The sequence below is a fragment of the Sus scrofa genome, chromosome 7 (assembly GCF_054392235.1).
Source record: "Sus scrofa isolate SSC_HxYL_T2T_F1_AM1 chromosome 7, Sscrofa_HxYL_maternal_Yorkshire_Landrace_v2.0, whole genome shotgun sequence".
NCBI classification, from domain to species: domain Eukaryota; kingdom Metazoa; phylum Chordata; class Mammalia; order Artiodactyla; family Suidae; genus Sus; species Sus scrofa.
The window spans coordinates 112281403-112308790 of record NC_139389.1 but is presented as its reverse complement, the minus strand read 5'-3'; the positions used below and the strand labels follow the sequence as shown (position 1 = coordinate 112308790).

Below are 27388 nucleotides of genomic sequence, written 5' to 3'. Positions count from 1 at the left end.
TGGGACATGCGTTTGAACATTATAAAATAGCATCGAAGATTGCATAATTTAGTTTCCAAAAAATATTCACATTGGCCTTTCTTCTGCCTTCAATTTAGTGAGGTCTATTTATTTAAGGAGCAGGTATGCTAAAGGTTCTGAAGAGAAGGTGGGAAAGATACAGATAATCCAAAAATCACGATTACCCGTCTCTTACCTTTACCCCAGATCTGCTCCTCCCACTGACTTTCCTAGTTATACCTAGAACTGAAAGAGCATGTTATCAAAACTCCTCTTTCAATCACCATCATCATCAACAATAATAATTAGTCATAATTGTTAACTTCATTGAATGCCATCAATCACCATCATCATCAACAATAATAATTAGTCATAATTGTTAACTTCATTGAATGCTTACTATGGGTCAAGCACTGTTCTGAGTGTTCCCTATGTGTTATCTCACTTAAGACTCAAAGGAATCTGAAATACTGGGCACTATTATTACACCCATTTCACAAATACTGAAATTGAAACACAGAGAAGTTACGTCCTTTGCCCAGGTTTACATAGCTGGTGTATGTCAGAGCCAGGTAGCCTGAATCTAAAAACCCCTAAAGGTCGTTGCCTTTCCAATGGCAACATTCCTCTTCTTAACATCTCTGCAGTTGGCTCTTCTTCCGTTACTACTCCCCTGGTACTGACTCTTCTCTCACCCAAACCACACAATAGCTTCTACCCACCCCTCTTTTTTTTTTTTTTGCTTTTTAAGGCCACACTCACAGCGTATGGAGGTTCCCAGGCTAGGGGTCCAATCTGAGCTACAGCTTCCAGCCTACTCCACAGTCACGGCAACACGGCATCTGAGCCACATCTGCCACCTATACCACAGCTCATGGCAACGCAGGATCCTTAACCCACTAAGAAAGGCCAGGGATCAAACCGGGAACTTCATGGTTCCTGGTCGGATTCATTTCTGCTGAACCACGATGGGAATTCCTGGTCCCTCTTCTTTACGCCTTCCAATCGCCAACCAATCCAACATGCAAATGAGTGGCCCCAGAGCCATCTTCCTAAAATTCAAGTTTGATGGTCATTACTCAACTGAAAAAATTCCAGCGGCTCCCAACTGCAGGAAGAAATATGGTCTGAAAGTCTTACAAACATTAAGACCCACATGACCTAACTCCTCATATTACTCCTCCATGGGTCTTAATCCTCTAATCCAGCCACATTAGTTACTGCACATGACTGGCAACAGCATCCTGCTATTTCACAGGGCTACCCTGAATGTGCTTTCCTCCCAGACTACTAGTTAAAGCTTCCAAGTCCAGGCCAAGAGCTTCCACCGTGAAATGTCCTCCACTCCCTTACTCCCACACAGACTCCAAGCCAGTGAACCTTCCCTTCTGAGCTACTCCACGAACATTCTACCTGGTATTTTAGCAGGTCTAACGAGCATGCAGACTTGGGGAATCTTGTGCTCGCCAACAGATGAGTAACTCTGTTTTGGCTGACAGGCTTCTCAACTAGAGCATAAGCTCCTCAAGGGCAGGGCCCAGGCAGGTACACAACAGGCACTCATTCAGTGCATGTTAGAAGAAGGAACTTATTCCAGTAAACAGATGGAACAAATAGGTGATCATATATCAGGTCTGCTTTGCAAATACTTGAATATATTTCAAAGACTTTGTACTCTTACCCAATCCAAAGTTGCCCCAACAAATACCATGATTTTCATGCTGAAAGAAGCTCTGTGATAGTAGATAACATTAGTAATTCCAAACAGAGAGGCCTCTGAAAGAGGAAGGTGTAACTGTGGGTACCGTCCTATGGGATCCTCCAATGCCACCTGGCCAGGTCAACCAAGACCACTACTCATGGAGCTGAAGACAGAGTAGAGGAGCCCAACACGCATCCCAGTGGCATCAGGAACACTTTGGGTATCAGCCTCCACCTGAAAACTGCAAACCTAGTGGGTGAATAACTATAAACCTTTAAAGAAAGATAAATGTAGGCTTGAGTGTTAATCAATGGCCTTCAAACCTTTCTGAAACAAGTCCCCATTAGGAAAATAATTTTATAATCTTCTCCCAAGAAATGTTTATTTATTTATAAATAACTTGCCTACAAGTCAACTATGCATTTTGTTTCCTTCATATATCTCCCACAATGGTCTTTGCATGATCCCCCCTTTTTTCATTTTTTTTTTGTTTAGGGCCACACCTGCAGAATGTAGTTCCCAACTATGCCACAGCCGCAACAAGGGATTCCAGCCGCATCTTCGACCACAGCTTTCAGCAACACTGGATCCTTAACCCGTTTAGTGAGGCCAGGGATTGAACCTGAATTTCATGGATACTAGTTGGGTTTTTAACCCCCTAAGCCATGATGGGAACTCCATGTGCCCCTTTTTGAAGGCCACTGACCTAAAGAATAACCTTCCCACCTCCCTGAACTGTGGAGAAAGTACACCATCAAGCATAAGGTGGGCCTGGCTGCTGAGAGCCCCTGAACATGGAGTCCTTGGTTTGCAGGCACGTACACACCAGCACACATTTCTGAAAGGTGTCATTCTAGCTCCTGCTGCACCCTTCTCAGCAACAGGGGTTGGCAAAGCCATACATTCCATGGTCCAACCACTCTAAGCATCAGAATTCTTCCTCTGTAGCTCTGATCCCTTCAACTCTCCAGCCTGATATCCACCCCTTCCTATACATGGTAGCTCTGCCAATATCTGAGGACAATTATCTTATCCCCAGTGAGCCTCCTCTTCTCCAGGGAATCCACGTAAGCTAATGGGGACTCTCCATCTCTAGTGACAACAACATGCTTGCCTCAAACAGCCATTCCATAGCACTTACATGGTCCCAGGCTGGCTGCTGCCTATAATTGTTACAGGAAACCGTTGGTTCGTAAACAAACAAAAAAGGTCTTCCTAGTCTATCTTCAACTAGATCAAACCAAGTGCAATATACATGTGTTTGACACAGATTCTACAAAAACCGCCGCACAGCAAATACACCACTTTTCCTATTAAAAGAAGGCATTTCCAATGGTAGCCCACACCACTGTGGTTCAAGCCAAAGCTTTAATCAATGTGTTAAACAGATGCTATTGAGCGCACATTCTTGGGAACCTGCGTCCATCCATCACATGTTAGTGAGCACATGCATAGATATGCATATAAAACATGGACGCATGCACACACACACCCACAGAGTGTGCTTTATTAAGGCAACAAACATTTATTGAGCACCTGTTTTTTGTCAGTTACCAGAGATGTATGTATCATTTAGCATATAAGCCTGTATGTGCATCAATTAACAAAGGGAAACAGAGTCTTCCCTTGGTTTCATGTCTTATTGTTCTCAAGGAGAGTACCTCCTCACATTTACTCCTGCAACAGGCATCAGGAAACGCAGCTGAGCTATCGCAACTTGCATTAAGGATGTGAAAGCCAAAGAGAGCCAAGAGACACATTAAAACGCAGCCACTGGTTATATATTCTACCGGGGGGGGGGGGGAATAACCCCGATCCACATTAACACAAGGCTGAAAACTCAACATCAGGATGAGCAAACAGCAAAGTTCCCACAGCAACTGAAACCCAACCATCTCCTTCCCACATGGCAATTACCACATGACTATGTCGGGTGGTCATGCCCACTTTCCTGCATGGGTATGCAGTCCATGGAGCCTGGCTGGACTGGGGCACAGATTAGAAGTCAATGACTCTGGGCACATTTTAATGCTTGGACTCAAAATGATGTCTGTGGGGTTTGATCTTAAAAGTAAACTATTTTAAACCATGAATTATGAAACAAGCTCTCCTTTCTTTGCTGCAGTGTCAGTAAAATGACTGTCAATGGGAAGGTGGCTGAGAGCCAAGATAAGCCTCATCCCCTTTAGGGTACAGGAAGGGATTTGCTTGGCAGGTTTCCAAGTCCATGTCAATGTGGGAGCAACATCTTCTAGCCCTGCCTAATCCTCTCCCTGGGAGACTTCTTCCCAACAGTGCCAAAAACATGGGATACCCAAGGCAACCTGGCAGAGTAGGAAGCATTTTTGAATAGGGCATATGCTTCCAAGGCCAGTTTCCAGGAATAGCTTCTCAATACTACTTCATCTCATACCCTTATCTTTTTTTTTTTTTTTCAAAGCATCCTGCTAGGCTTTTTAGCAAAATCTTGATGTGTGTTGAGGTATCTGACCCTGGTGGCCACAATGGGCTTGTCAAGCAACTCCATCCAATTCCATTTTCCTCTACTTCATAGCATTCTAGAACTTCTCATCTTATTGCTGAACCATTAGAGATTTCCAGGGGGGCTCCTTGTAAACTCGGAGATGCCGAAAAGCTGGCTGAATGTGGAGGAAGATGGAACATCTTGGGGCGGGGGGCAGGTTAAAATGAGGCACAGATAATAGAGCCAGAGATGGCGCTAACCATGAATCGCCCAGAGTGCAAGCTCCCCAGGAACAAAATGACTGGAGCATGAATCACCTGCTTACATCAGAGTCTCTTCCCACATCAATCCCTCCCACACTGTTTAAGATTAATCACAAGCAGTTGATTCTAAATAACTCAGTGGTGTGTATACTGCTGGAGCTATATAAGAGAATCCCCTATGAATTTTACTTTGACACAAGTAAAATTGTGTCAAACATTTATTGAGCACCTGCTACAAAGCATTATCCAAAATGCTAGGACCCACCCATCCCCCTCAGCCACTTGGCCCCTTGCAAAGGTCAGACTGCCTTAATTAGAATGAGGACCAGTGAAGAAATATCTGAGAAGCAGACTTTGGTCTGATGGAGTAAGAGCTCCCTGATACTCAGCAGCCATTACAGATAGATTAGGGTGCCTTGAAAAGCACCAAGGCCCTGCCTTTGCAGTTGATTAGGGTTTTTCTGGTGGGGGTGGGGGGTGGGGTTGAGGGGGATGTCTTATGTAGTAGAGAAGAGGATGGGAAATGACTAATTAGACCCCATGACCTTTAAAGCCCCCTCTAGTAATGTAGAGCAGGGTGAATACAGTTAATAATACTGCAGTGCATGTTTAAAAGTTACTAAGAGAGCTGATCTTAAAAGTTCTCATCACAAGCAAAAAAAAAAAAAAAAATGTAACTATGTATGGTGACGGATGCGGATGTTAACCAGACTTAATGTGGTGATCATTTGGCAACATATATAAATAATGAATCATTATGTTATATACCTGAAACTAATAGGTCAATTATGCCTCGATTTTTTTAAAAGTCCCTTCCAAACACATCATCCCATGATTCTTTACCATGCACCTCAATGCAGAGTGCACTGCACAGGCAAAGCCATGATTTCGAAGGCCCCATTAATGTCTCCCTGTTCTCCACACAGGTCACAGGAGCGGTGCTTCATCCTTCCCAGATGAGCTCTCCCACAACACCAGAGTTCCCCCAGACTGCAGCGTGTCTCCTTAAAAGAAGAAGAGACTCACCGCCTCAGCCTAAACTCCAGCCTTGTGTTTCCTGACCGAGACCAAGCAAATATGCTGGCGGATAACCACTAGTCTTTCAGAATCCCACGGGCAAGGGGCTCAACACCCCAAGCCCACTCTTCCTCATTCCCTTAGCCATCCAAGACTAGCCATGCGGGAGACTGGACTCTGTCGGGAGCGGAGAGAAGCCTGAGACAAGGAGAAGGAAAGAAGGACTGTGTTTGGTGAGGCTTTTCCCACAGGTGACATCACAGAGAAGTGCTTTCAGCCTTGCTCATTCCTTCTATACTGAGGTACTCATTTTGATTTGAAAGCAGCTTATTGAGTAAACTAGCTGTACACTCTCCCACTGCACTTTTTCGATCCTAGTCATACCTGGAGGAGAGGTTATGAGATTGCCTGGAAAGTTCCGCCTGCCAGAGCAGAGGCACCAGCCCTAACATTGCCAACAGCTATGGGACTATGGAGACACTGGCCTCTGAGGACTTTGTGTCACCAAACAGGTCTGTTTCAGGAGAACCAAACCCTCTGGCAAGAAGCAAAATTGTCAGAAGAGAGTGGATGCGCAGAGTCTCGCGGAGAAATCTGAAGGAAAAGCTCTCCAGAGCCATCTTCTTGGCTGCACAGGAACTGTACTTAAACAAGAGCCTCGGGAAAACCAAAAGGATCCCAAAGGCATTTCACAGCTTAAACCAGAGCTTCCCATGGCCTAAGCTCTTGTGTCTGCCTTTCCTTCATCCCTACCCTCTCTGGGCCTTTGCACATCCTTCCGGAGAATTGCATTCCCCCCTCCCCCGAAGAACTGAGAATGTTCACAGCTTCTGGGCCCACATGCAAAGTAAGTTTTATCAGAGCAGAGCTGGGTAGTCTGTCTGGATGACTGTGAGGTCAACTTGTTTTTAAAAGCTGCTGATACCGGTCTCTGGTTTTTCTTTTTTTTTTTTTTGTCATTTTGCCTTTTCTGGAGCCGCTTCCCATGGCATATGGAGGTCCCAGGCTAGGGGTCAAATCGGAGCTGTAGCTGCCGGCCTACGCCAGAGCCACAGCAACGCAGGATCTGAGCCACGTCTGCGACCTACACCACAGCTCACAGCAACACCAGATCCTTAACCCACTGAGTGAGGCCAGGGATCAAACCCACAACCTCATGGCTCCTAGTCAGATTCTTTAACCACTGCACCACGACGGGAACTCCACCGGTCCCTGGTATTAAAAAAATTTTTTTAAACTTTGGAAAATTGTTATTTTGGAACATCGTGGACAGCAGGAGAGGACTGAGAGCAGATATAGAAGATAACACGTTTAAAGGGGCCCCACATAGCTTTTAAATAGGTCACCCAAAGACATCAATTTCTGGAGAACAACAGCAGTAATGACAACCCACTGGCACTGTCAGTTCCCAAATAGATCACAGAGATGGGCCCGCAGAGCCACGCTTTGTCCCTCTCCTCTGTCAGCCACAGCCTGTCACCTGTAACACAGCCCCTCGGTGAGCTGCAGCAAACCAAGCATCCCAGCCTCGGCTGGGAACTCTCAGGAGGGGGAGCTGGGTGCTCCCTCTGTTTAAACACCCGCTTGCTCCTCTAAATCTACAGCAAACATTCCTAAACACGTCCTCTCTTTAGCCACTGTATATCTTGGATGTACCCTGCTCCTACCACACCTTCCCAAAAAATACTCCTAGAAGCCTCATTCTCTCACAATATTCTCCCCTCCCCCGCCCCATGGTCCTGTCCTGCCCTGTTGGTTATGAAGTGAAGGAAGATGCGTCTGTGATGAAGGGTCTTGGGTCACTAGGGAATCACTCACACACTCAGAGCAACATTGCTGTCGCTGGACAGCAACAAGAGGCGGATCCACAGAGGCTGGGACCAGAAGCTTACAATACTGGGATTCCTTAAGGAAAAAAAAAATCACAAATACAATATTAGATATAGGACCTTGAAAGAGGGCCATGCAAGTGAAGATCCTTGAAAGGTTTAGTTTTGTGGCCAATCCGCCTCTGTAAAAATTCCCCCTCCCACACACACAAAGGAAAAGAGAATAAACAGAGAGAAAGGAATTTGGTTCTGTTATCTGGGAAGAGAGTCGGAAGGCAGCAGAAGAGCAAGCAGTGCGAAAGTTTAATCCAGGGACTCCATCTTTTACAGCCAGCCCTGGGTGGGCTGCTGGGCACTGGCTGGTACCTGGAAAACCAAAGGTCAGTCTGAAGACGCCCTCTTGTCCAACGATGCTCCAGTGTGGGGTAGCTGTTCTCCAACTGCCTGGGAACCCGCCGGTCCATGCCCCAGGCACTTCATTTCGAACCAGGGTCTTGAGGGTGGAACTGAATACTCAGATTCATTCATTCTCTCTCATTCTTTCATATCCTCCCTATCTCTCTGATTGGGAGGAGCCAGTCTCCTGGGACTGGCCAAGCTGATAACCTCCTACACTAGGAGCTTGACATTTTGCTTATCGTCAGCATCCAGGGAGGCAATGCTCCATTTCATGATGGAGACACAGGCCATTTGTGTTAATGAAGGGAGACTAGGAGCAGAAATAAAATGTAATATTGAGGATCTGGGCTCTCAGGTCCCAGAACCACCTGCCAAACAGGCAGCATCCAAGCTTGTACTCACTCTGTCTCTTACCTGCAAGTTCAATGGCACCTTGAGTCTGATTCTCCTCTCCTATTCCGTGGGAAGGTAAGGCTTGTCCTGCCTCACCAGGATGCTATGGTGACCAGAACATGATGTTCGTAGTCAAAGTGCTGTGAATACAGTCCATCGGACCCAACTATAGTCAGTGACCCCATGCTCCAAGGCAGGGGCAAAACAGTGATGGAATGGGATTCTATATCCTCCTGAAATTTCCCTCCTTTCTCTCTGCCACCTCTCAAACTGGGATGAAGAAATATGGCAGGGGTGGGGGTAGCTCAAAGGGAAGCTTCAAATCTTCTGTGAAACCAAATTGACACATAATTCGTTCTTACACCCACCAGGCAGCCAACAGCCCAGATTCAGGTCTCATTCCTTTCCAGAGACTATGCTGATAATTTTATACATTTCATCTCATTTCACGCTCTCAACAACTCCCTAAAGCATTATTTCTTGTTATCCCTGCTTTGCTGCCAGGCAGGATAGCACAGTGGCTAAGGCTATGGGCTCCAACGCCAGAGTGCTTACAGACAAACTCCAGCCCTGCCTCTGAGGAGCTGTGTGACCTTGGAGGAATTATTTACCCTTTGTCCCTCAGCTTCCTTAACCATAAAGTTAGAATAATAATAGTGTGTCAAGAGTGGTTCTGAGGGTTCCAAGAACTAGTAGAGAGCAGGCATGGAGTGAGTGCCCTGTGACTCCTAGCTGCTATGATGATGAGGAATATTGATGAGGATGCTGAAGCTTCCAAAACCTTCTTAAAAGACAGACAACATGTAAGTGGACGAACCTAGATTTAAGTCCAGATCTTTTTTCACTCCACAAGCCATGTTCTTAACCACTACACTAAACTTTGTTCAAGTTTTAAATTTTTCTGCTTCTCAGCTTCCTGTAAAACAGGGCTCTTTAATGATATCGACTGCCTAGGAGTGTAGTGAGGGTTAGATAGGGTAATGTATATAAAGCTCCGAGGATGTCAGGCACATGGTGGTGCTCAAAAAGAGTAATAATAACATTATTATTTTTGTCTACGGAGTGTACCTGACTTTGAGAACGCTGCCCCAAAGCCTCTATTCTCACTTCTGGGGCCTCACTGCTCTGGACTCACACAGCAGAGCCAGTGACTCCAAGGCAATAGGAGTCATGGAGGGGCATGTTTGTTAGTCCCATCCTCCAAGCACAGCCCACACCCCACCTCTTCTGTTCCATGAAGGAGGGAGAAGACCTAGCTGAGGGCAGCTGCTCCCGGAACTGGACTCTCCAGGACAGCCTGCAAAGGGAGATAGGGGACTGGGAGATGATTAGCCCCGGGGGCTGGGCCTGTGGTGTCTCATTACCAAATGCAAATGCAAGTTCACTGCCTGGCACAACGCCTGCAGGAGCCTCAACCCTGCTGAATTTGGACCGAAGCATTACCCAAGGCCCACCCCCTTATTGCCAGCAGCTGGTGCGCAGGCCAAGCAAAGGAGAAGGCTGCTCTCACCCCACCGAAGGGGGTACACGGAGGAAGGGTCTTGTTTCTTCAAAAGAGGCAGAGATTCTATGAGGTGGGGGCAATGAAAAAAAATTGCTCTTCCCTCGCAGTTAAAAGAGGGATAATTGGAGCAAGTGCAGGCGGCTGCTCTGCCATTTAGCATACAGCATACCCAGGAAATCTCACTGGGTAATCAGGAGGAGAGGAGGAGAAAGGAGCAATCAGACCCTTATTCAGGCTCGTTTAGCGACAGCCCCTGCTGGCTGGCTGGCTGGGCTGGTGGAGAGGGGGGCTGGTCCTAAAGCCACCAAAAGCTGGGCGGGAAATCGAGTCTCTGAAGCTGCAGCCCTCTGGCTGGTGTGCTACAGTCTCCGCACCAGGGGGAAGGATTCTAAAAAGAGCCAGCCTTTACCCTCTGATTACTCACCACTCCCTGCCCCTCCTAAGGCCATTCAGGGTTGACAATGGTTAGGAACAAAGCCAGGTGGCTATTCCAGCAGGAAGTGCAATGGGGAGGGGGAGGGGAGATGACTGAATTTTTACCCAAGTGCCCCAAACAGGAGGATCCAGCTGGGGCAATCATTGGTACCTTAACTACAGCATGCACGGACTTTGGCCCTTGGTAAACTGCGGGGGTAAGCACACCCTCTTGGAACACCTTTCCATCATAGTTCTGGCTTTGAGAAATGGGGGAAGAGACACAAGATTCTCAATAAAAAGAAAACTAATTGAAATTCACTTTTCAGGAAGGCATACCAAGGTCACACAGGGGTGTTGAGCCATCAATCAAAACAGCCTGAGTAGGATGTCAGCTGCAGAGAGGAGGAGGGATGGGGAATGCGAGGCTAGTGGGTACCACACAACAGTGAGCTTGTCATGAGACTCTGGCCACCATCACCCACACTCATCGCTACACTTCACTGTAGGATCCCAACACCTGAAAACTTAACAGCTGAGATGCAAAACAAGCATCTTTTGGTCTGGGCACCTGCTCAAGTCAGCAGGGAAAGATAGCAACTAACCAACTTTTTTTCTTTCTTTCTTTTTGCCAATGAATAGGACTCCCTGTCTCTTCAATGAATTTGCCTAAAACTATGGGCACACAAATGATAAGTGACATAGGCAGACCCATGTAATAAGATTTGGGAGTAGAGATCAACCTGTGAAAGCTTCTCCATCTTTCCTTGACCCCACCCCACCTGCAACAGGCTGACTTCATGCTAAATGAACTCCTCAGGGAAAGCGGTACTGCAATTTATACACCTACGCAATGAATCAATTCCTCATGACCAGAAGGTAGTTGAGCAATTCAATACATGCAATTCATATCTAAAAAAAGTTTTAAAAATAAACAATCAAGTTTAAAACCATTTCAAGGTAATGACAAACTCCTTAGTGACTCATAAGGGAGCTCCTCTCTGAAAGGAACCGAAGATACTTCTTTATTGCCAGGTGAGCTTCAAGGATGCCCATAACAGGACATGCTGTGCTGAACTGAAAAGGGGCAGGTGAATATGCGCCACCACAACTCAACTATATTCCAAATCAGATACACTTTTTTTTTTTTTTTTTTTTTTTTTGCTTTTTAGGGCTGCACCCGTGGGATATGGAGGTTCCCGGGCTAGGGGTCAAATCAGAGCTGGAGCTGCTGGCCTACACCACAGCCACAGCAACATCAGATTTGAGCCACGTCTGGAACCTGCAGTTCACAGGAACACGGGATCCTTAATCCACTGCGTGAGGCCAGGGATGGAACCTGCATCCTCATGGATACTAGTCAGATTCATTACCACTAAGCCACAATGAGAACTCCCATATATGCATAATTTTACAGTCACTTTGGGCAAGATTAAAATTCAACTGGAACAAATCTGAAGTTGAGAACCCAAACATTTTATTTATAAACATAACAACCTAGAAGTAAAAATATGGGACCTCTTCTCCCTCCATCATGGGCCAGAATGTCCAGTGTGACCATTAATTGGGCTGGGAGTCTCGGAAGGAAGTTTTCCCAAGTAGGCTGTGTGGCGTTCCATCTGCAGCCAGAGCTAATAGCCTTTCACCATAGGAAACAGAAGATATGGTGTCCAGAGCCCTTCCCCCTAGGCTCAACTCTCCCAGAGCAGCTATCTCTGGTGTCTTGTGGGTCTTACCTAGAAAAGATACCCAGCAGGAGATCAAAATAGCCCCAAAGCAAATAGAAGAGAAAGGCCCATCTGTGCATTCTTCCTGGGGTGCAGCATGGAGGCATTTTGGAGCCACTGAGGCATGGAAAGCCAGACAGGCCGAGCAAACATCAGTACTGCCAGCATGCTAGAAGCTAATGGACCGCAGAGAGCGCCTCCAACAGGCCCCGACCACATCCATCTGAAGCTGCAGGAGCTCTTCCTGCTCTTAAACTGCTAAAGCATGAAGTACAAATGAATCTTCCGTGCAGGGTACAAGCCCTCACACAATCAAATGGCAGGACCCATCCTGCTAAGTGGGACGATCAGAACCTGGCACATAGGACCCACTGCTGGGATTAAGTTCCCTGGTTTCAGTTCTGTGACAGGTGCAATTTAAAATGGGGGAGAGAAGAGGGAATAGAAGCACCCTCACTACCCACCTCACACTGTCTTTAGGAAAATGGGTAGGCATTTGTTTAGGCTATGTCTCTTGTTTTACACAGATCAGCTTGACACTTAGCTGCCGCTGTGATTTTTTTCCCCCTACATATTTCACAGGTGAGTTTTCTCCCACTCTAAAAATTAACTGTGTGTAGAGAGAATGGATATTTTCTAAAAGTCTGAAGGGCACTTTTGTGATTGATTAGACATAATGACAATTACCAGGATCAATAGGCTTCAAGTCATCAATAGAAAATTCTATAAATTCAGAACTCTATTCATAAATTCTTCCTCAATGTTCACCCTCGCCTCAACCTTTGCACCACTCCAAACCCACCAAGTATTAGTTACTAGAGTGTTTATTTATTATATAAACTCAGGAGAATAAACGAGCTGCGATGTGTGTTTGCCTTCTACAGGTAGGGGTATCAGTCCATGACCACAAGATGATCCAAACCCTAGAGAAAGAACTATTATTAAAACATATGTATTGTATTCAGCTGTTAAAAAAAAAAATGCCTAGCATCAGCTCCTAAGAAATTCTGTTGGAGCTCTGAAATGCACACACACACACACACAATCCAAAAGAGAGAGAGAGATTGTATACATATACAGTATAGAGATTCTTCCTGCAGAAAAGTGCTGATCCAAACCTGCCCAGAGGAAATGAGTTCTTCTTAAACACAAAAAATGCAATCAGGGATAATCAGCAAGTTAACAACACACTTGCAAACACCATGGTCCCTAGAAAGGAAGAATGCCAGCTCGTTCAAAGCAAGTTCTGAGAACAGAACAGATTCTTTGGGTGAAGGAGAAAACAAGTGATCATGTCAGCGTCTTCAAGCAGAACTTTCTCCAAAGCCAAGAAGCTTTGGAACAGCAGTCAGCTCCAGAAGGGACCCGCTTGTGTGCTAAGTGCTTCAGTGACCACTGTCCCAAAGTGGCCTTGTGGGTTGGGAGTGCCTCCGCCCTTCTTCCCCAACCCTTTTTCTAGTAGATTCAATGGGGAAAACAGAAGCCAGGAAAGGATGACATACATGTCCTGCATCTCCCTCTCGTGCCGCCCACCCACAGAAGGGGAAGCATGATGCCCAACCCAGAAACAGTGGAGACCTGGGGAGCACTCTTGCGATAGCCTGTACTTGACCTACAAGGAGCCTTCCAGCAAGATCCCCAAAGTGTCCTAGTCGTCAGCGTGTACCACCTGTGAAATAAACTGTTCTGATTAAAAAACAAAAATTAATACCTGCTGGTTGCTAAAGTTCATATCAACCACAACCTGCTTTCGGGGTTAGGCTGTTCTGGAAAAGTTTAAGGAACACCTCAGACACTGTTTATGATTTCAAATCCCAAGGCAGTGGCACCTCACATGAAGGAAGAGATCCTGGGAGTCAGCGCTAAGACACTCACCTGCCCCACCTACTTGACCTCCCATGACCTGTTGGTTCCCAACTTTGGCTGCACAATGGAATCACCTGGGGAGCTTTAAAAATATACTGATGCTTGAACACCACCCTCTAGAGGTTCTGACTGAACTGGTCTGAGGTGTGGCTTGAGAGTCTTTTAATTCCTCCAGGTGATCCTAATATGCAGCCAAGGCTGGGAAGCCACTGTGCTGCCCTATAACCATCCCACCACCTCCATGAAGAAACCAACATGGGATGGTGATACAGATACCTCCAGAGGAATCCAGAGCTTCACTCAAAAAATGACAGGAGGAAACGTAACTTTCTTGGCTCCTACTCATCCCAATCTCCCAATATACATAACCCATATGGTTACTTTGTCAATGGTTCTTCTTACTGAAATCTAGGCCTTCGGCGAGTCCAGGAATCTGGATTCTAAGTATTTGCCAAAGTAAGGCCTGGACCACTTCTCTCCTGTATAATCCCAAATAATCAGAATCTGGTGAACAAGATGAGGGCAGCCTAAGTCTTTGGGCATAAATCCCTCCTTCCCTCCCCCCGGGACCTCGCAGTTGAACTTGGGAGGTTCTCCAAGGCTATGCTGAGTACTGTCAGCTTCCTCTGGGGCTTGCTGGATAATGCTCCTGTCAACCTCTGTGCCTTCTTGTACCATTCTCAGTGCATGGAGAGGACAGAAATGAGGAACCCCACATGCGAAATCTTTGTGCTAGAACAAGGAGGTGAGCAGGCCCGTCCCCAGATGCTTTGTCTACCTTTCAGAAGATTGTGAGAGGAGGCGCACAGCTGGAGAGCTGAGTTTATAGCAGGGCCAAGTGCAGACTTCCAGTCCACCCACCCTCATTCTTCTTTGCTCTTTATGTCAGGGATGATAGGGACAATAAGGAGTTTCCCATTTATCCCCAGGAGCCCAGTTCTCAAAGGACCAGGAGGGACAGAGATAACCAGTTTGCCCATTTTTATCTGACTTCTTGCCTTGTGCTGATCCTGCTGAGCTACACTGTGGTGGGAGGAACTGAGCGAGGGCACAGACTGTAGTCTATCTAGCGTCTCGAATACAGCCAAACATTTGCGTAAGGAGCCCACGGTTGAGTAGTCAGGATTCTCTTCCTGCTGAGGTCTGATGGATTTTCCATTGAGAGCAAGAAAGGGTTTCTACCACCTCCTCAGGGAAAGGGACCCAATTATCTAACATGCAGCTGAAGATGCACTTCAGTGACGGAGCTGGTTTCTGTCAGAGGTCTTGGTCCTTACCCAACCCACTGGCTGTGCCTCTAGCAACAGAGGGACAGGGAAGAGGACCTTACCTTCCGAGCAGAGCTTGCCACCATAGCCAGTGGTAGAACAGTCACAGGTGGGGTGGCCATCCAGGAGAAAGCAGATCCCACCATTTTCACAGGGACGCTCGCCGCAGGGTCCCTCGGCATCCAGCTGGACGCCCTGGCTCCCCAGAAGCCGAGGCTCTGAGTTGCCATACTTGAGATCTAGGATTAATCCCTTGAAGCCGGGCATGGCTTGTACTCCATCAAGGGTCAGGGCAGAAGGTCGTATGTCCGCGGGGACTCCGCCAAGGAACAAGTCACTGACCACATCCATGTAGGGACGCTGGGGCTGCAGCTCCCCCGACTGGCCCTCGCCATCCAGCACCAGCACCGTACGCAGGCGGTCTCGGCTCACCATGAGGAAGTGCCAGCTGCTGTCGTTGACCTGTTTGTGGGACAGCACTTCAGTCTCTGCGCAGTCCATGCTGAAGCGGAGCCGCACGCGGCCATCCACCAGGGAGAGGCAGAGGAAGTCACAGACGCCGCCGTCGTCCAGGTAGAGGAGCAGCCCCGTGGAGACGTTGGTCTTGAACTGGAAGCTCAGGTCACTGCGCGTGCTGGCATCCCAGCGAAGGTAGCGTGCCCACTGGTTGGGGAGGCCCATGAACTCGAGGCCCAGGCAGAGCCCCAGCAGGGACCCCAGCAGGACGCTCACCTTCAGGGTGAAGAAAACCGAGTGTGTGGTGAAGCTCATTTTGGCTGCTGGGACCAAGCCCGGAGGGGCAGACAGGCAGGGAACAGCCCTCAGGGGACAAGCCCCCTTTGCAGTGGAAAGGAGGGAGGAAGAGGAGGTGGGCAAGGGGACAGAGCGCACACAGGAAGAAGGACGAACACACACACCAAGAGGGTGAGGAAGGAGGAAAGTGGGTGAGATAGCCCCAGATGGGCACACAAGCAAGAAATTCAGTAAAGAGACAGAGGGGACAAACAGGGCAGCAGCAGAGGGCAAGCAGGTGGGGAAAGTGAGGGTGCAGAGTGAGAAGCCAAGTGTCTTTCTCCAAGAAAAGATCTCAGCTATCCATGTGGATCCGGAGGCCTTGATTCGAGGAGGAGAAAGTGCACAGCAGGTAGAAGCCTTCAGCAATGCACTCCTCCCAACAGACCCCCGAACGCCCCAGCCAAGGAGGCCGGCGAGAGGGCTGGGGTCGGGGGGGCCGTGATGGAGGAGGAGTGAGTGGTGAGCTGAGCCACGTGAAAGGTAGAAACAGACCAAGGACCAGTCCCGAAGGTCCACCTCCTAGTAGCAGGAGGCCGCAGGGAAGGGGGCAGCTGGGAGCTGAGCGCTCAGGCAGAGCAGGGCCCTGGGCAGAGTGGAAGCAGGCTCAGGCTTCATGGTGCAGGCCAGAGGCAGTCCTGCCCATAACCTGCCTCCCAGGACTCCAGAGAAAAGACCTGCAGGAAGAAGGGGTGGGGGAGAGAGACAAGAATTAGGAATTATTGCATTCTGCTTCACAAGTATTGATGGAGTGCTGGCTGCTATTCTAGTGATTTCCACAGTGCTTGGTGCTTACAGCAGAGAGGGCCCCAGTTCTCCCACAGCTACTTCAGGACCCCAAGTTCAGCTACTAATGATGTCCTCAGTTTTTCTGTATGCAAAAATAGTATAAAACCCCCAAAGCCATATCAGCACATTTTTACAATATTCATATCTCAGGGTCACAGAGCCAAAATTTATTTTTAAGATAAGTGCTGATATTTTATGCACTCAAATATGCACACACACAAAAACAACATACATATACACACACACACAATTTTCACTTATTTATCTAAAAAAGACATGAAAATGACACTTTTTTTTTAGACTTTTTTTCAATTTGACAATCCAATGTTTGGTGTAGGCAGCCTAAGACAGATCCTTATCTTTACATTTTTGAAACAAATACTTATAGGAATCAGTAAAAATAAACTAGAAGGTGAGTAAAGAGCAAAAAACACTCTTAGAAAATGTTGGGGAAAATATCTTAAGGGAAAAAATATATGCTTCAGGCTTCAAAAGAGGCTGAACTCTTACATGTGGAACTTTGAACAGATAATTTATATAAGCTTCTATTTTTTCATTTGTAAGGTAGAGAAAATAAAAGCTTCTTTCCAAGGTTGGCATAAAGGATTCAATGAGATCATGTATTGGAAGATTCTAGCATGGGCTATATACATAGTAGTGATCAATAAACACGAGGCTCCTTCCTTCCCTGTCTAGCAAGGAAGGGATAAGAAGCGGTCATTGGTGTATGTCTGTAACATGTGAGTGTGTGCAAGTCTGTGGAGTGGGGACAGTATATTAAAACATACATTTTTTAAATTAAAAAGAAAACTACAGACTGGACAACAAATGAACTGTCACAGACCTAGAGCACATTACACCTGTTTTATACTGACTGGAAATGCATCAGCCCCAGTCAGGCGGGTGCTCTGGTTTCAGACTCTGGCACTCATAGCTGAGTGGAGACTTCTCTGTTTCAATGAGAGCAATGAGTATAATTCCCAAGAGCTATGCAAGTTGCTGATTATTAATTGGCATATTTGATCATTCACCAATGGTCACTGCCAGACCATGACTGCTTATTTTTATAATGATCACATTAGTAAAGTTAGTTATTAGCCCTGCTTTGAAGAGGAAAAGGCTGTTCCTTAACCAGGAATAATAAGCCTATTTCTGCTGAACAAACAAACCCAACCACCAAGAGGCAGATTAAATCCATCATAAGGAAAGTCTTGGTTCTACATAAAGTCTTGTCCACACAGTGTCTCCCAAAGTGTGGCATGGGCATTTCCCGGGCTGCAAAGGATGCGTAACTGGAACATGGGCACAGCATTGTGGAGGTGCCAACTCATGCAGGCTTGTGAGAACCAACTGTTAACACACCAGAAATTTTTGAGCTGGCTGATGACTTTGATAGCATAAAGTCACTGCTGCTAGGAGTATTTATACTACAGAAACAGGCAAACACCAAAAATCAGAGTCAGCAAAGACTTAAGAAACTTCAAGAAAGTCTTGAAAAAGGGTGAGAGAATTAGCCACATAAATATCTGGGAAGAATGTTCCATAATAGTGCAAAAGTCTTGTGGCTGGAGCAGGCTGGTATGTTTGAAGAATAGCAAGGAGGCCAGTGCTGTTGGAATGGAGTGAGTGGAAGACCTGAAGCCAGAGATGGTATCAGGCAGCCAGAGGATGAAACGTGACCCAGTCTAACGATGTGATCAGTGCATGAGGTGAGTTATGCCAACCAAGGCAAAAGGCAATATCCCAGGGGTAAAGGAGACTCTTGTCCCAAAAAGAGGGCTTTTTCTGGTCCCAGCATCTGCCATGCCTGCATATTTTCTTTAATCAAATTTTTGAAAATGGGCCACTTTGGGGGAAGGGGTTCAGAGGACAGCTGCTCCCTGTCCCCTCCCCCTGTCATGCATCTGGTTTAGAAGAGTGGGGAACAGGACAGGTGTGACCACAAAGAACACGCCTCTCCAAAGGAGCAGCCCAAGTGGGGAAACAGTGATGAGCTGGACATGTAAAAATCACACAGTACATATCAGAGCCCTTGGTGTGTGAGCCCCAGAGGCTTGCTGAGAAAGTGTTTTCTTGGTGACACCACTCTGGCTGCTGCAGCTCCCTCTCCACTCCCTGTCCGAACAGTTTAAACCCAGCAGTACAGCCGACTGGACAAGGCCCAGACCCAGATGGCTAAAGCAAATGGGACCCTCCATGGGAGGCAAAGACACTCAGCTGGAGGGCCCAGTGATGTGGATGAGCAGGGACATGGGAGTCCCTCTAAATGGATAGCCCCAGAAGCTTTGAGACTGGTCTAGGTGATCAACTCGCCTGTGGGCCTCTGAAAGTCACTTGTGTGTCTGTAGAAATTAAATGACTTGCTCAATTCCATCTAACTACTTATTGAGCTCCGATTTATTCCAGCCACTCCTGGATCAAAGCAGAATAAGACATGTTTCTCGCCTTCAGAGGCATCACAAAGTCATGGGGAAGGTGCATTTTAGAGACACAAAGCAGAGCAATAAAGCGTCCAGGCTCTGGAAGTTCCATGGGAAGTTCCCTGGGGGCATGGACTGTTCACCATGGTGCTGCTGCATGGCTTAGGCATGCAGTGGGAGCTCAGACAACAGGTATAGGAAGAAGGAATAGTAAAAACAGAAGCTGAAGAGCATCCCTGAGGACCATTTGACTTCTGTTCCATGTGGTGGCCTCCACACCTCTCCACTTTGTACGATGACAGCAATCCTTGCACCACCATACTTCCCCGGATGCCAACCTCTGACGACTCCACATGCCTAGTGTTCTGGCGTAACCCATGAACTAAGAACTAAGCTGTCTGGGACCACTCTGCTGTGAGGGGGATCATGGGAACTGACCCAGCCTGCTTTGGGGTGGCTGCTCTACCCTGCCTGCTGAGCCTCCCCCTTCAGATCATCAGTTGTCTCCTCTCGCTCAGACCAGCCCTGGGACTCCTGACCTTCCCCTGCCTGCATCATGAGGAATTGGAAAGGCTGACTGAGGAAAACCAAGCTTCCTTTCCCACAGGTGCCAGCTAGGATCTGATTTCCGGACTGGTAACATCAGAACTGAGTTAATCTAGACTTGACACCCTATGGTCCGCCCACATCTCTCCTAAGGCATTTGCGTTTCTTTCTTGGACTCTGGACATTCCCCTGGCCTCTGGAAAACTGCTACCATCACCCAGCAACAAGCTAGAGATGACTTTATACTTCATATATGCCCAAGGCATTTAGCCTTTAGCCCTCAGGCAGGGCTATGCCAGGCTCAAGAAATGGGGAAAGGGGAGCCAAGGATCCCTCTCCACCTGGTCAGCCAACTTCCACCCTCTACTGAGCCATAGGAGGCAGCCAGAGCTGCAGCTGGCTTGCTCCAGTGCCTGTAGGGAGGGCCCAGGCCAGTACAGCTCAAAATGCTTATCTGCTGTGTGAGAATCTAGCAGGAGAGGCAAAGTGAGTGACATTATCTAATTGCCAGCTAATTTACATAATTATCAAACGGCACACTTCTTATGTGGGGTTAACATCTTTGCAAATGTCTCTTGATCAGACTGCTTAGGAGGTGGTAGGGGGACTACACAATTCTGACACATGGACTATTTGCCACCGGCATCGCTCAGATCTGGCTGCCATTTGCCCCTCCACCCCTTCCCCACAGTTCTTCCGCTCCCTGGAGACAGACTCAGGGGAAAGTGAGGCCTGGGTCTAGAATCACTGTAGGTGGGAAGGCCAGTGCCCAGTGCTTCAGACTAGGCTGGCCAGTTCTTCCTCTAGAACTTCTCACTAGCACCCCTCTTACGTCCCTCCCCAGGACCAGAAAAATCCCTATAATGGTTCTCTGTTGGTTCTCCTTGCCTCCCTTTCACCATACCCACTGCTCTACTTTGAAGGTAAAATGATTTCACCACCAGTCTCAGTCCAGGTCATTTAGACAGTTCATCCCAACCCCAGATCCTGTGACCCAGTTGACCCAATTAGAACATCCCAACTTCCTGCCACGGTGATTAGTGCATGATGGGCCTGTCACCCAAACTGAGTCAAATTACAGTTTACTCTGGAACTTTTGCTGGAATTACTGAGAGAAGGGCACTCTCTTTTTACCTCCTCGTCAAACTATTACAGTGAAGCCCAGAATCAATGAGCAATACCATTGTTACTGTTTGAGATGATATTGTCTAATAATGAATACAACAAAGAAGTAGAGCCAAAAGATGTATAGAGATGGATTTCTGGTGATGTTTTAGCACCTATATGCAGCCAGGCCTGAAGCCCAAGAGATCCTGTGACTTTCATTACATGAACCAAAACTTTTCTTTTTGCTTAAACAAATATGAGTTGGATTGTGACCAAGAGTCCTGACTGATATAGTCCTAATGCTAGACCTTAAAAAAGACTGTCGTTGACACATCAACAGAAGCTTCATTTCATATGGTCACCCACAGCCACCCATACCTGGCAGAACTCTTTATAACTTGAGAGACATGTCAGATGTCTCACTCCCTCCACCAATGCTCTCCACCCTTCTTGTCCATGTCCTTGAAAAGACCGAGGATGTGGGCGTGCTCTATGCCCAGGAGTTCTGGAGGGTTATGCAGGCTTATTCTGGCACAGTGGCCTCACAGATTCACTCTGTCAACTAAACCATGTCCGTCTTGACACTCTATCACTAGAGAAGCCCCTCATACTTGGTATTCTCTATCTTAATGCAACAGCAAAGGCTATACTGCAAGCAGGGAGGGAGATGAAGTCAAGAATTCTCTCTGAGATATGAAAGTAGTTGAGAGTGGTGATGAAGAGCATAGGTTTTGGTGTCAGGCAGGCAGAGCTGGATTTAAACCCACGCTTTCATTACTATAGCTATTTAGCCTTGGGAAACTCTCTGAGTCTTTGTTTATTCATAAAAAAAAAAAAGAGGGAGAGAGATAATGATAATACCTATCTCATAGAGTAGTTTGGGACTTCATGAAATTTTAAAATGTATATAGACACAACTACTTTTGGAAAACTACATGGCAGTAGCTACTAAAACTGAATATTTTTGTCCCATGACTCCACAATTCCCCTCCTAGGTGTATACCAACAGAAACGCTTACATATATCCAACCCAAGACATACACAAAAATCTTCCTAACAGCACTGGTCATAACAGCCAAAATCTAGAAAATAATCAAATGTCCATCTGCAGTAGAATGGATTAGCAAATTGTCATCTATTCATGCAAAACGTCATACATCATTGAGTGACTGGTCTTCACGCCCAGATAGCAACATGATGGATCTCACAGAAGCACACATTCTCTATGTGTTCCATTTATACAAGGAACAAACTGAGGCAAAAATCATTCTCTACTGTTCAGTGTGACAACAGTGATTACTGTCCAGGGGTTAATGACTACAAGAGGGCAAAGGGGCAAAGTTCTATTTCTGGATCAGGTTGATGTTGCACATGGTGCTCAGTTTGGGAAAATGCTTCGACTGGGCTGTACATTTATGATGTTTGCACTTTATGCATGTTATACTTCAAGCAAAACAACTCAATACACTTCCTGATGCATAACATGTATTTATTATTTTATTGTCACCTGAAGGAGAGTTTTAAAGAAAATTATTACTACTCTCCATTTGCAGGCTGGAATCCCCTACTTACAGATCCCTAAGTCAACACCAATCTCTTACCTAGGAAAATAGGGGCAGATATCCCCCAAGCTTTAGAACAAGGAGCTCATCATCCTTCTCTCTTTCTAGGTCCACTGCATACCCAGTTGTTATTTCACAATTTTTTCATGTTCGAGGTTCCCATCCCTGCTTACACCTTCTCTTTTCTTCTGAAATCTCCTGAGCTGTTTCTAGTTTTTTTGTTTGTTTGTTTTTTGGTTTTTTTTTGTTTTTTGGGGTTTTTTTTTTTTTTTTGTCTTTTTAGGGCTGCACCTACAGCATATGGAGTTCCCAGGCTAGGGGTCGAATTGGACCTACAGCTGCCGGCCTGTGCCACAGCCAATGCAATGTCAGATCCGAGTTGTATCTGTGACCTACACCACAGCTCACAGCAATGCTGGATCCTTAACTCACTGAGCAAGGACAGGGATCGAACCTGTGTCCTCATGGATGCCAGTTGGGCTTGTTACCATGGGAACTTCCTGCTTCCAGTCTTAGCAGTGCTTCGGCCACCAATCTTACCCTACCCTTGGTTCACTGTCCCTACCCCTTTCAGGAAAAGGAAAGGAGACAGCCTCTGAAGACCTCAATTACAATCTAGCAAATGGTCATATGGAAAAGGGCATTTAAAGTTTATATTGTGCTGAGACGGGCACAGTGAAGGAAGAGAGGAGACATAAAAGGGTGGGGGAAAAACTGTAATTGTAATGTATACATGTAAGGATAACCTGACCCCCTTGCTGTACAGTGGGAAAATAAAAAAAAAAAAAACAAAAAAAAAAAAACAAACTTGAACTATCACACTTTTCTTTCTGTAAAAACTGAGTTCTATAAGAACTAAGAAGTAGTCATATCAGACCAAACTAAACTCCCTTTCTTTGAAGATAAGTAAATCTGTTATAGTAGAGACACAAAAAAGTTAAAATATATATGGAATTCTGCAGATCTTTTGAAAAAGTATCTCATGATATGGGGGATATGAGGTGTACCAAACCACATAGACTTGTCACCAGCTAAACAGTAGCATTCAAAGAAGGAGTGACAATGAAGGTTTGGGGAGGCAGGTTCTAATCCGAGGTCAAACCCTGTTGCATTCTTCATATTTATTAAGAGCCTGAACAGAGGGAAGTGTTTGGATGAAACTGTTCATGACTGTGGATGAAGTGACCCTAAGAGAGAGTGTGCTGGTTGATGCTGTGGGATCAAGATGTCACGGCAGGCTTAAATACAGCCTATGCCTAACAGGATGAAAATCTAATGGAGGTGAGTGGAAAGTTATACAACTTGATCCTCCAAAATAAACAACCCATGAGATGGAGGGTGCAACTTATAACTATATAGCAAGCAAGAACTGAAGAATTATATGGACAAGATGTTTTATGTATACGTAGTGTTTTGTGGTTGCCCGATAACCAAAGGCAATTTTAAACTACCTTAATTACAATATACTGTACAGGAAATGACCAGTGTCAATTTGGTGCTGGTCAATAGATTTTTATTCTGAGCCCCACCTTTTTGAGGGAGGTGTAGGTAAGCCAGAGGTAGTGGATTGAAAGGAAGTCTTTCGATAACATTTTTAAAATCATGGAGCACCTATGGTATAGATATAAAAATTTTAAAAAATAGTTCAAACCCTGAAAGGCACTTAGATATTAGTAGAGAGGAAAAACATAAGCTAAAATGATATAAGAAGCTAGACCAAAAATGAGAAGCAGGCTCTACCTAGTATAGGCAGAGGTCAGTCTCTAAGGTCCATGGAGAAGATAGGTGTCAGAGAAAGTACCCCTTTCATAGAGGTTAAAGGCACGGGCTCTGGAGCTAGAGCTCCTGGGTTCAAGTGCCAGATGTGCCACTTGCTACCTGAGTGACCTGGAACAAGTCACTTACCTGCTCTGTGACTTGTTCAGTTGCCTCATCTGCAAAATAGAGTTGAGTTACCACAGTAGGGCACTTAATAAGGGCAAAGCCCTCTGAGCAGTGCTCAGCACAGATAAGTTCCAAGTAAATGTTAGCTGCGGCTAACATGATGATGATGCTGATGATGATGCTGTGGTTACTGTTGTCCTCGATGCTTGTATTTCCTCCTAGCACCATGGCTGATGTTGGCATCTTGCCTGACCTGCTCAGGGAAAGTAACCTGGACAGATAGACATCTTTTAAACTTCAGCCCAACAACATAGGCAATGTGAAATGTCACACCTGAGTCTCTGCATGGGCAAACTTTGGAGATACCAGCTTGTTTTGACTTATAGAAACGACTCAGCAGTAGCAAGAAGAGTACCTTCAAGGGTCTGAGGCATTCTTAAATTGGAAGGAGATCCCAAAGGTTCTGCATTTCCCTCAAGGACAGAATTGCATCTAGTGAATGGAGATTCTAGATGGAGTATTTGCATCCTCATCTTACACACAGAACACCTCCAGGTGAAGTGGGCTACCCCGTCATTGGAGATATCCCAGGAGGGATTAGAAACCTCGTGGAGTTGCATGTCCAGCGCTAAAGAGGTCTATGCATGGAGTACAACAGAGTCCAGAAGAACAAGAGATGACTCTGGCCTACTGTGGTCAGGGAAGACTTCTCGGAGGAAGGGGAACTTACGTGGAAACTTGAAGGCTACAGAGCATAGGTCACTGAGGAGTCTTCTATGGGGGAAAGACCACCAGACCAAGAGTCAGAATCTTGCTCTGTCTTTCCACTAACTATTGGCCAAGTGACCTTATGGGAAACTCTATTATCTATCCAGTTTTTACTTTTTTCTCTTGTAAGTCGGGTAGAGCAATGAATACACCTTTCAGCGTGCTGTGAACATCCAAGGAGGTAAAAGATGACACAATGTAAGGCAATGACTATGCCTTCTTGCCATACTTGACAATCCTCTAAGATTCATACCAAAAGCAATGCATAGCCTTAATCTCTTCCCCACCTACCACTTTTACTCCATCCCCAGGGGAGCCTGGAGTTGTCTAGTAGACAAAACCCAACCATAACAAACTCTTCCCAGCAGACCACAGAATTGAAGCCTTGCAAGGTGCCCCACCAGGATCCCCAACATCCCAGGTGCATCCAGGAACCCAAGAAGCTGTGGTCGTTCCCCATTCAGCCTCCTCCCTTCCTGTCCCCTCCTCTCCCAGCAAGCAGGCCTCCCAGCCCAGAGATCCAAGCCATGGGTTGGGAAGCCATCTGGCTGCTAGAAGAGTTAATAATTTATAACGAAGATAATCACCCTTCAAGATCCTTGCCTCTTGGGACCATTAAAAAGGATTCAATTGCGAGTCAGTGAGTGAGTTCTTTACATGAGGGTACAAGGAGAAGGGGAGAGGGGAGGGCTGGATGGGGGCAGGGGGGATGAGAAAGAGAGATGGAGGAGAAAATCAACTAGGTGCTCAGCCGATCTTCCCCCCTAACAGAGGTAGGGGGAGAGGGAAATTATTCAGTCCGAGAAGACAATCTTATCCAGCTTTCACAGCACCAGCCCAGCAAGAGTGCAATTTACGGGTCTTTTCTCCTAGCCAACTCTCTCTACACAAAAAGAAAAAAAAATCAAATACATGCAAAGATGGGTAGAGAGATGCAGACAAGAGAAAATAAGCCTGCCCAGCAATCATGTCTGGGGCTGCTGGGATGGCTCTCTCTGTTCTCTTTCCAGGGCACAGTGAGGCCCCCACTGTGCTAATTATTCCCATTACCTGACAAATTCTCCATTAACAAAGCAAGTGGTGCCAGACCTGGCAGAGGTAAAGCAGAAAGGACACAGGCTCGAGACATGCAGACCCAGACCAAAGAGTCCCCAGCTTCATCACTAAGCAAAAGCAGGGCCAGGCACAGCCGCATCTGTGAGGTGCACCCTGGAGGTGTGAGTGCAGAACATGCTTCCTGCAGTGCAACACGTAGCGGAGTGGGGGGTAGGATGTGACGGCAGGGACAGGGAATGCCTCTAGGAAGGATTACAATGAGGGGGAGGGTTGAGCCTGGGGGGTCTGGTGAAGGCTAAGAGAGGGCCTCCAAGAAGAAGGAGTTGATCCGTGTGTTCAGGACCAAGGCCAGTGGCAATTAGGTGCTCCAGTGATTGTCACTCAGTTCCCGCAGCACACACATCTTAGGACGATAGCAGCAGAAGCCTTAGCCAGCATGCAGAGCACCCTCACTCTGTGCAAGGCATTGCTCCAAGAATGTTATACTTGGAGTCACTTAACCTTTACAAAAACTCTAAGAAGTAGTAACTATTATTATCCCCATTTTACAGATGAGTAAACTGAGACACCTCAAGAGATTAAATATTTTTCCCAAAGTCACGCAGTCAGCAAGGGTCTGGTTCCAGAGTCCCTGCCGAGGCCCCACTCAATCTTCCATCTCTAGAGTTCCTGTCATGGCTCAGTGGAAATGAATCTGACTAGCATCCATGAGGATGCAAGTTTGATCCCTGGCCTCGCTCAGTGGGTTGAGGATCCAACATCGCCGTAAGCTGTGGTGTAGGTCGCATACACAGCTCAGATCCTGTGTTGCTGTGGCTGTGATATATGCCAGCAGCTGTAGCTCTGATTCGACCCCTAACTTGGGAACCTCCATGGGCCATGGGTGTGGCCCTAAAAAGACCAAAAAAAAAAAAAAAAAAAAAACCACCGTCTCCTCTTCTCCATCCTCAGGCTGCCCAGGGTTCCCTGTCTCTCTGTCAGGATGTTCTAGAATTGGCCCAGTGACTCTCAAAGGGAAGAGTCTTGGCTACACTCTGATCAATTCAACTATAACAATGCTTCCCTCTCCCCAGACTATGTACCAGCCTCCTAGCAGGTCTTCCTGCCTCTATCCTTGCCCCTATGGGATATTTTCTACGTGTCATGTAGACCTTTTGTCATTATTCCCTTATTCGAATCCCTCTGATGGTGTCTCTACATACTCAGATTGAAGTCCAACATCCTGCCTGGGGTCTACAAGGCCCTGTGGTCTGGCCCCCTGGGCACTTCTCCAATCTCACCTACTATTTCTCATCTCCTTGCTCACTGGGCCTCAGATATGCTGCCTCCTTGGAGTTTTCAGAATTCACTAAGTACAGTTCAACCTCAGAGAGTTTGCACTTGCTGTCCCCACTGCCCGGAGAGCCTTTCCCCAGACCTCCGCACGTTCCACTCCCTCTCCTCCTGATCTCCACCCCAGGGCCTCCTCTTTCTACGGTAGCTGTGGCGTAGAGTTAGCACCCTCCAGTCTCCTCTCCTTCCACACTTTGTGGGAAACTCTGTGCCTCCATATCTTCCCATCCTATCTGTTGCCTAGGAATTGAAGAGGAGACTCAGGTACCTCTACGACATAACCAAA

At 46.7% G+C, this 27388-nt stretch overlaps 1 protein-coding gene across 34 annotated transcripts in view; it reads right to left on the bottom strand.

Moving 5' to 3' along the window:
• Positions 1 to 27388, bottom strand: part of NRXN3 (neurexin 3) — a 1642123-nt gene that overhangs the window by 1554282 nt on the left and 60453 nt on the right. For 33 of the 34 annotated variants that reach the window (XR_014811220.1, XR_014811221.1, XR_014811222.1 and 30 more), the window contains exon 2: positions 14909 to 16315. Coding sequence is in view for 30 of the 34 variants with exons in the window: in XM_084969910.1 (XP_084826036.1) it covers positions 14909 to 15617 (709 nt within the window). In the remaining 4 variants the exon portion in view is untranslated. Of the gene's footprint in view, positions 1 to 14908; positions 16316 to 27388 lie in introns of those variants that run through there. The other variant, XM_084969923.1, reaches the window with a different exon arrangement.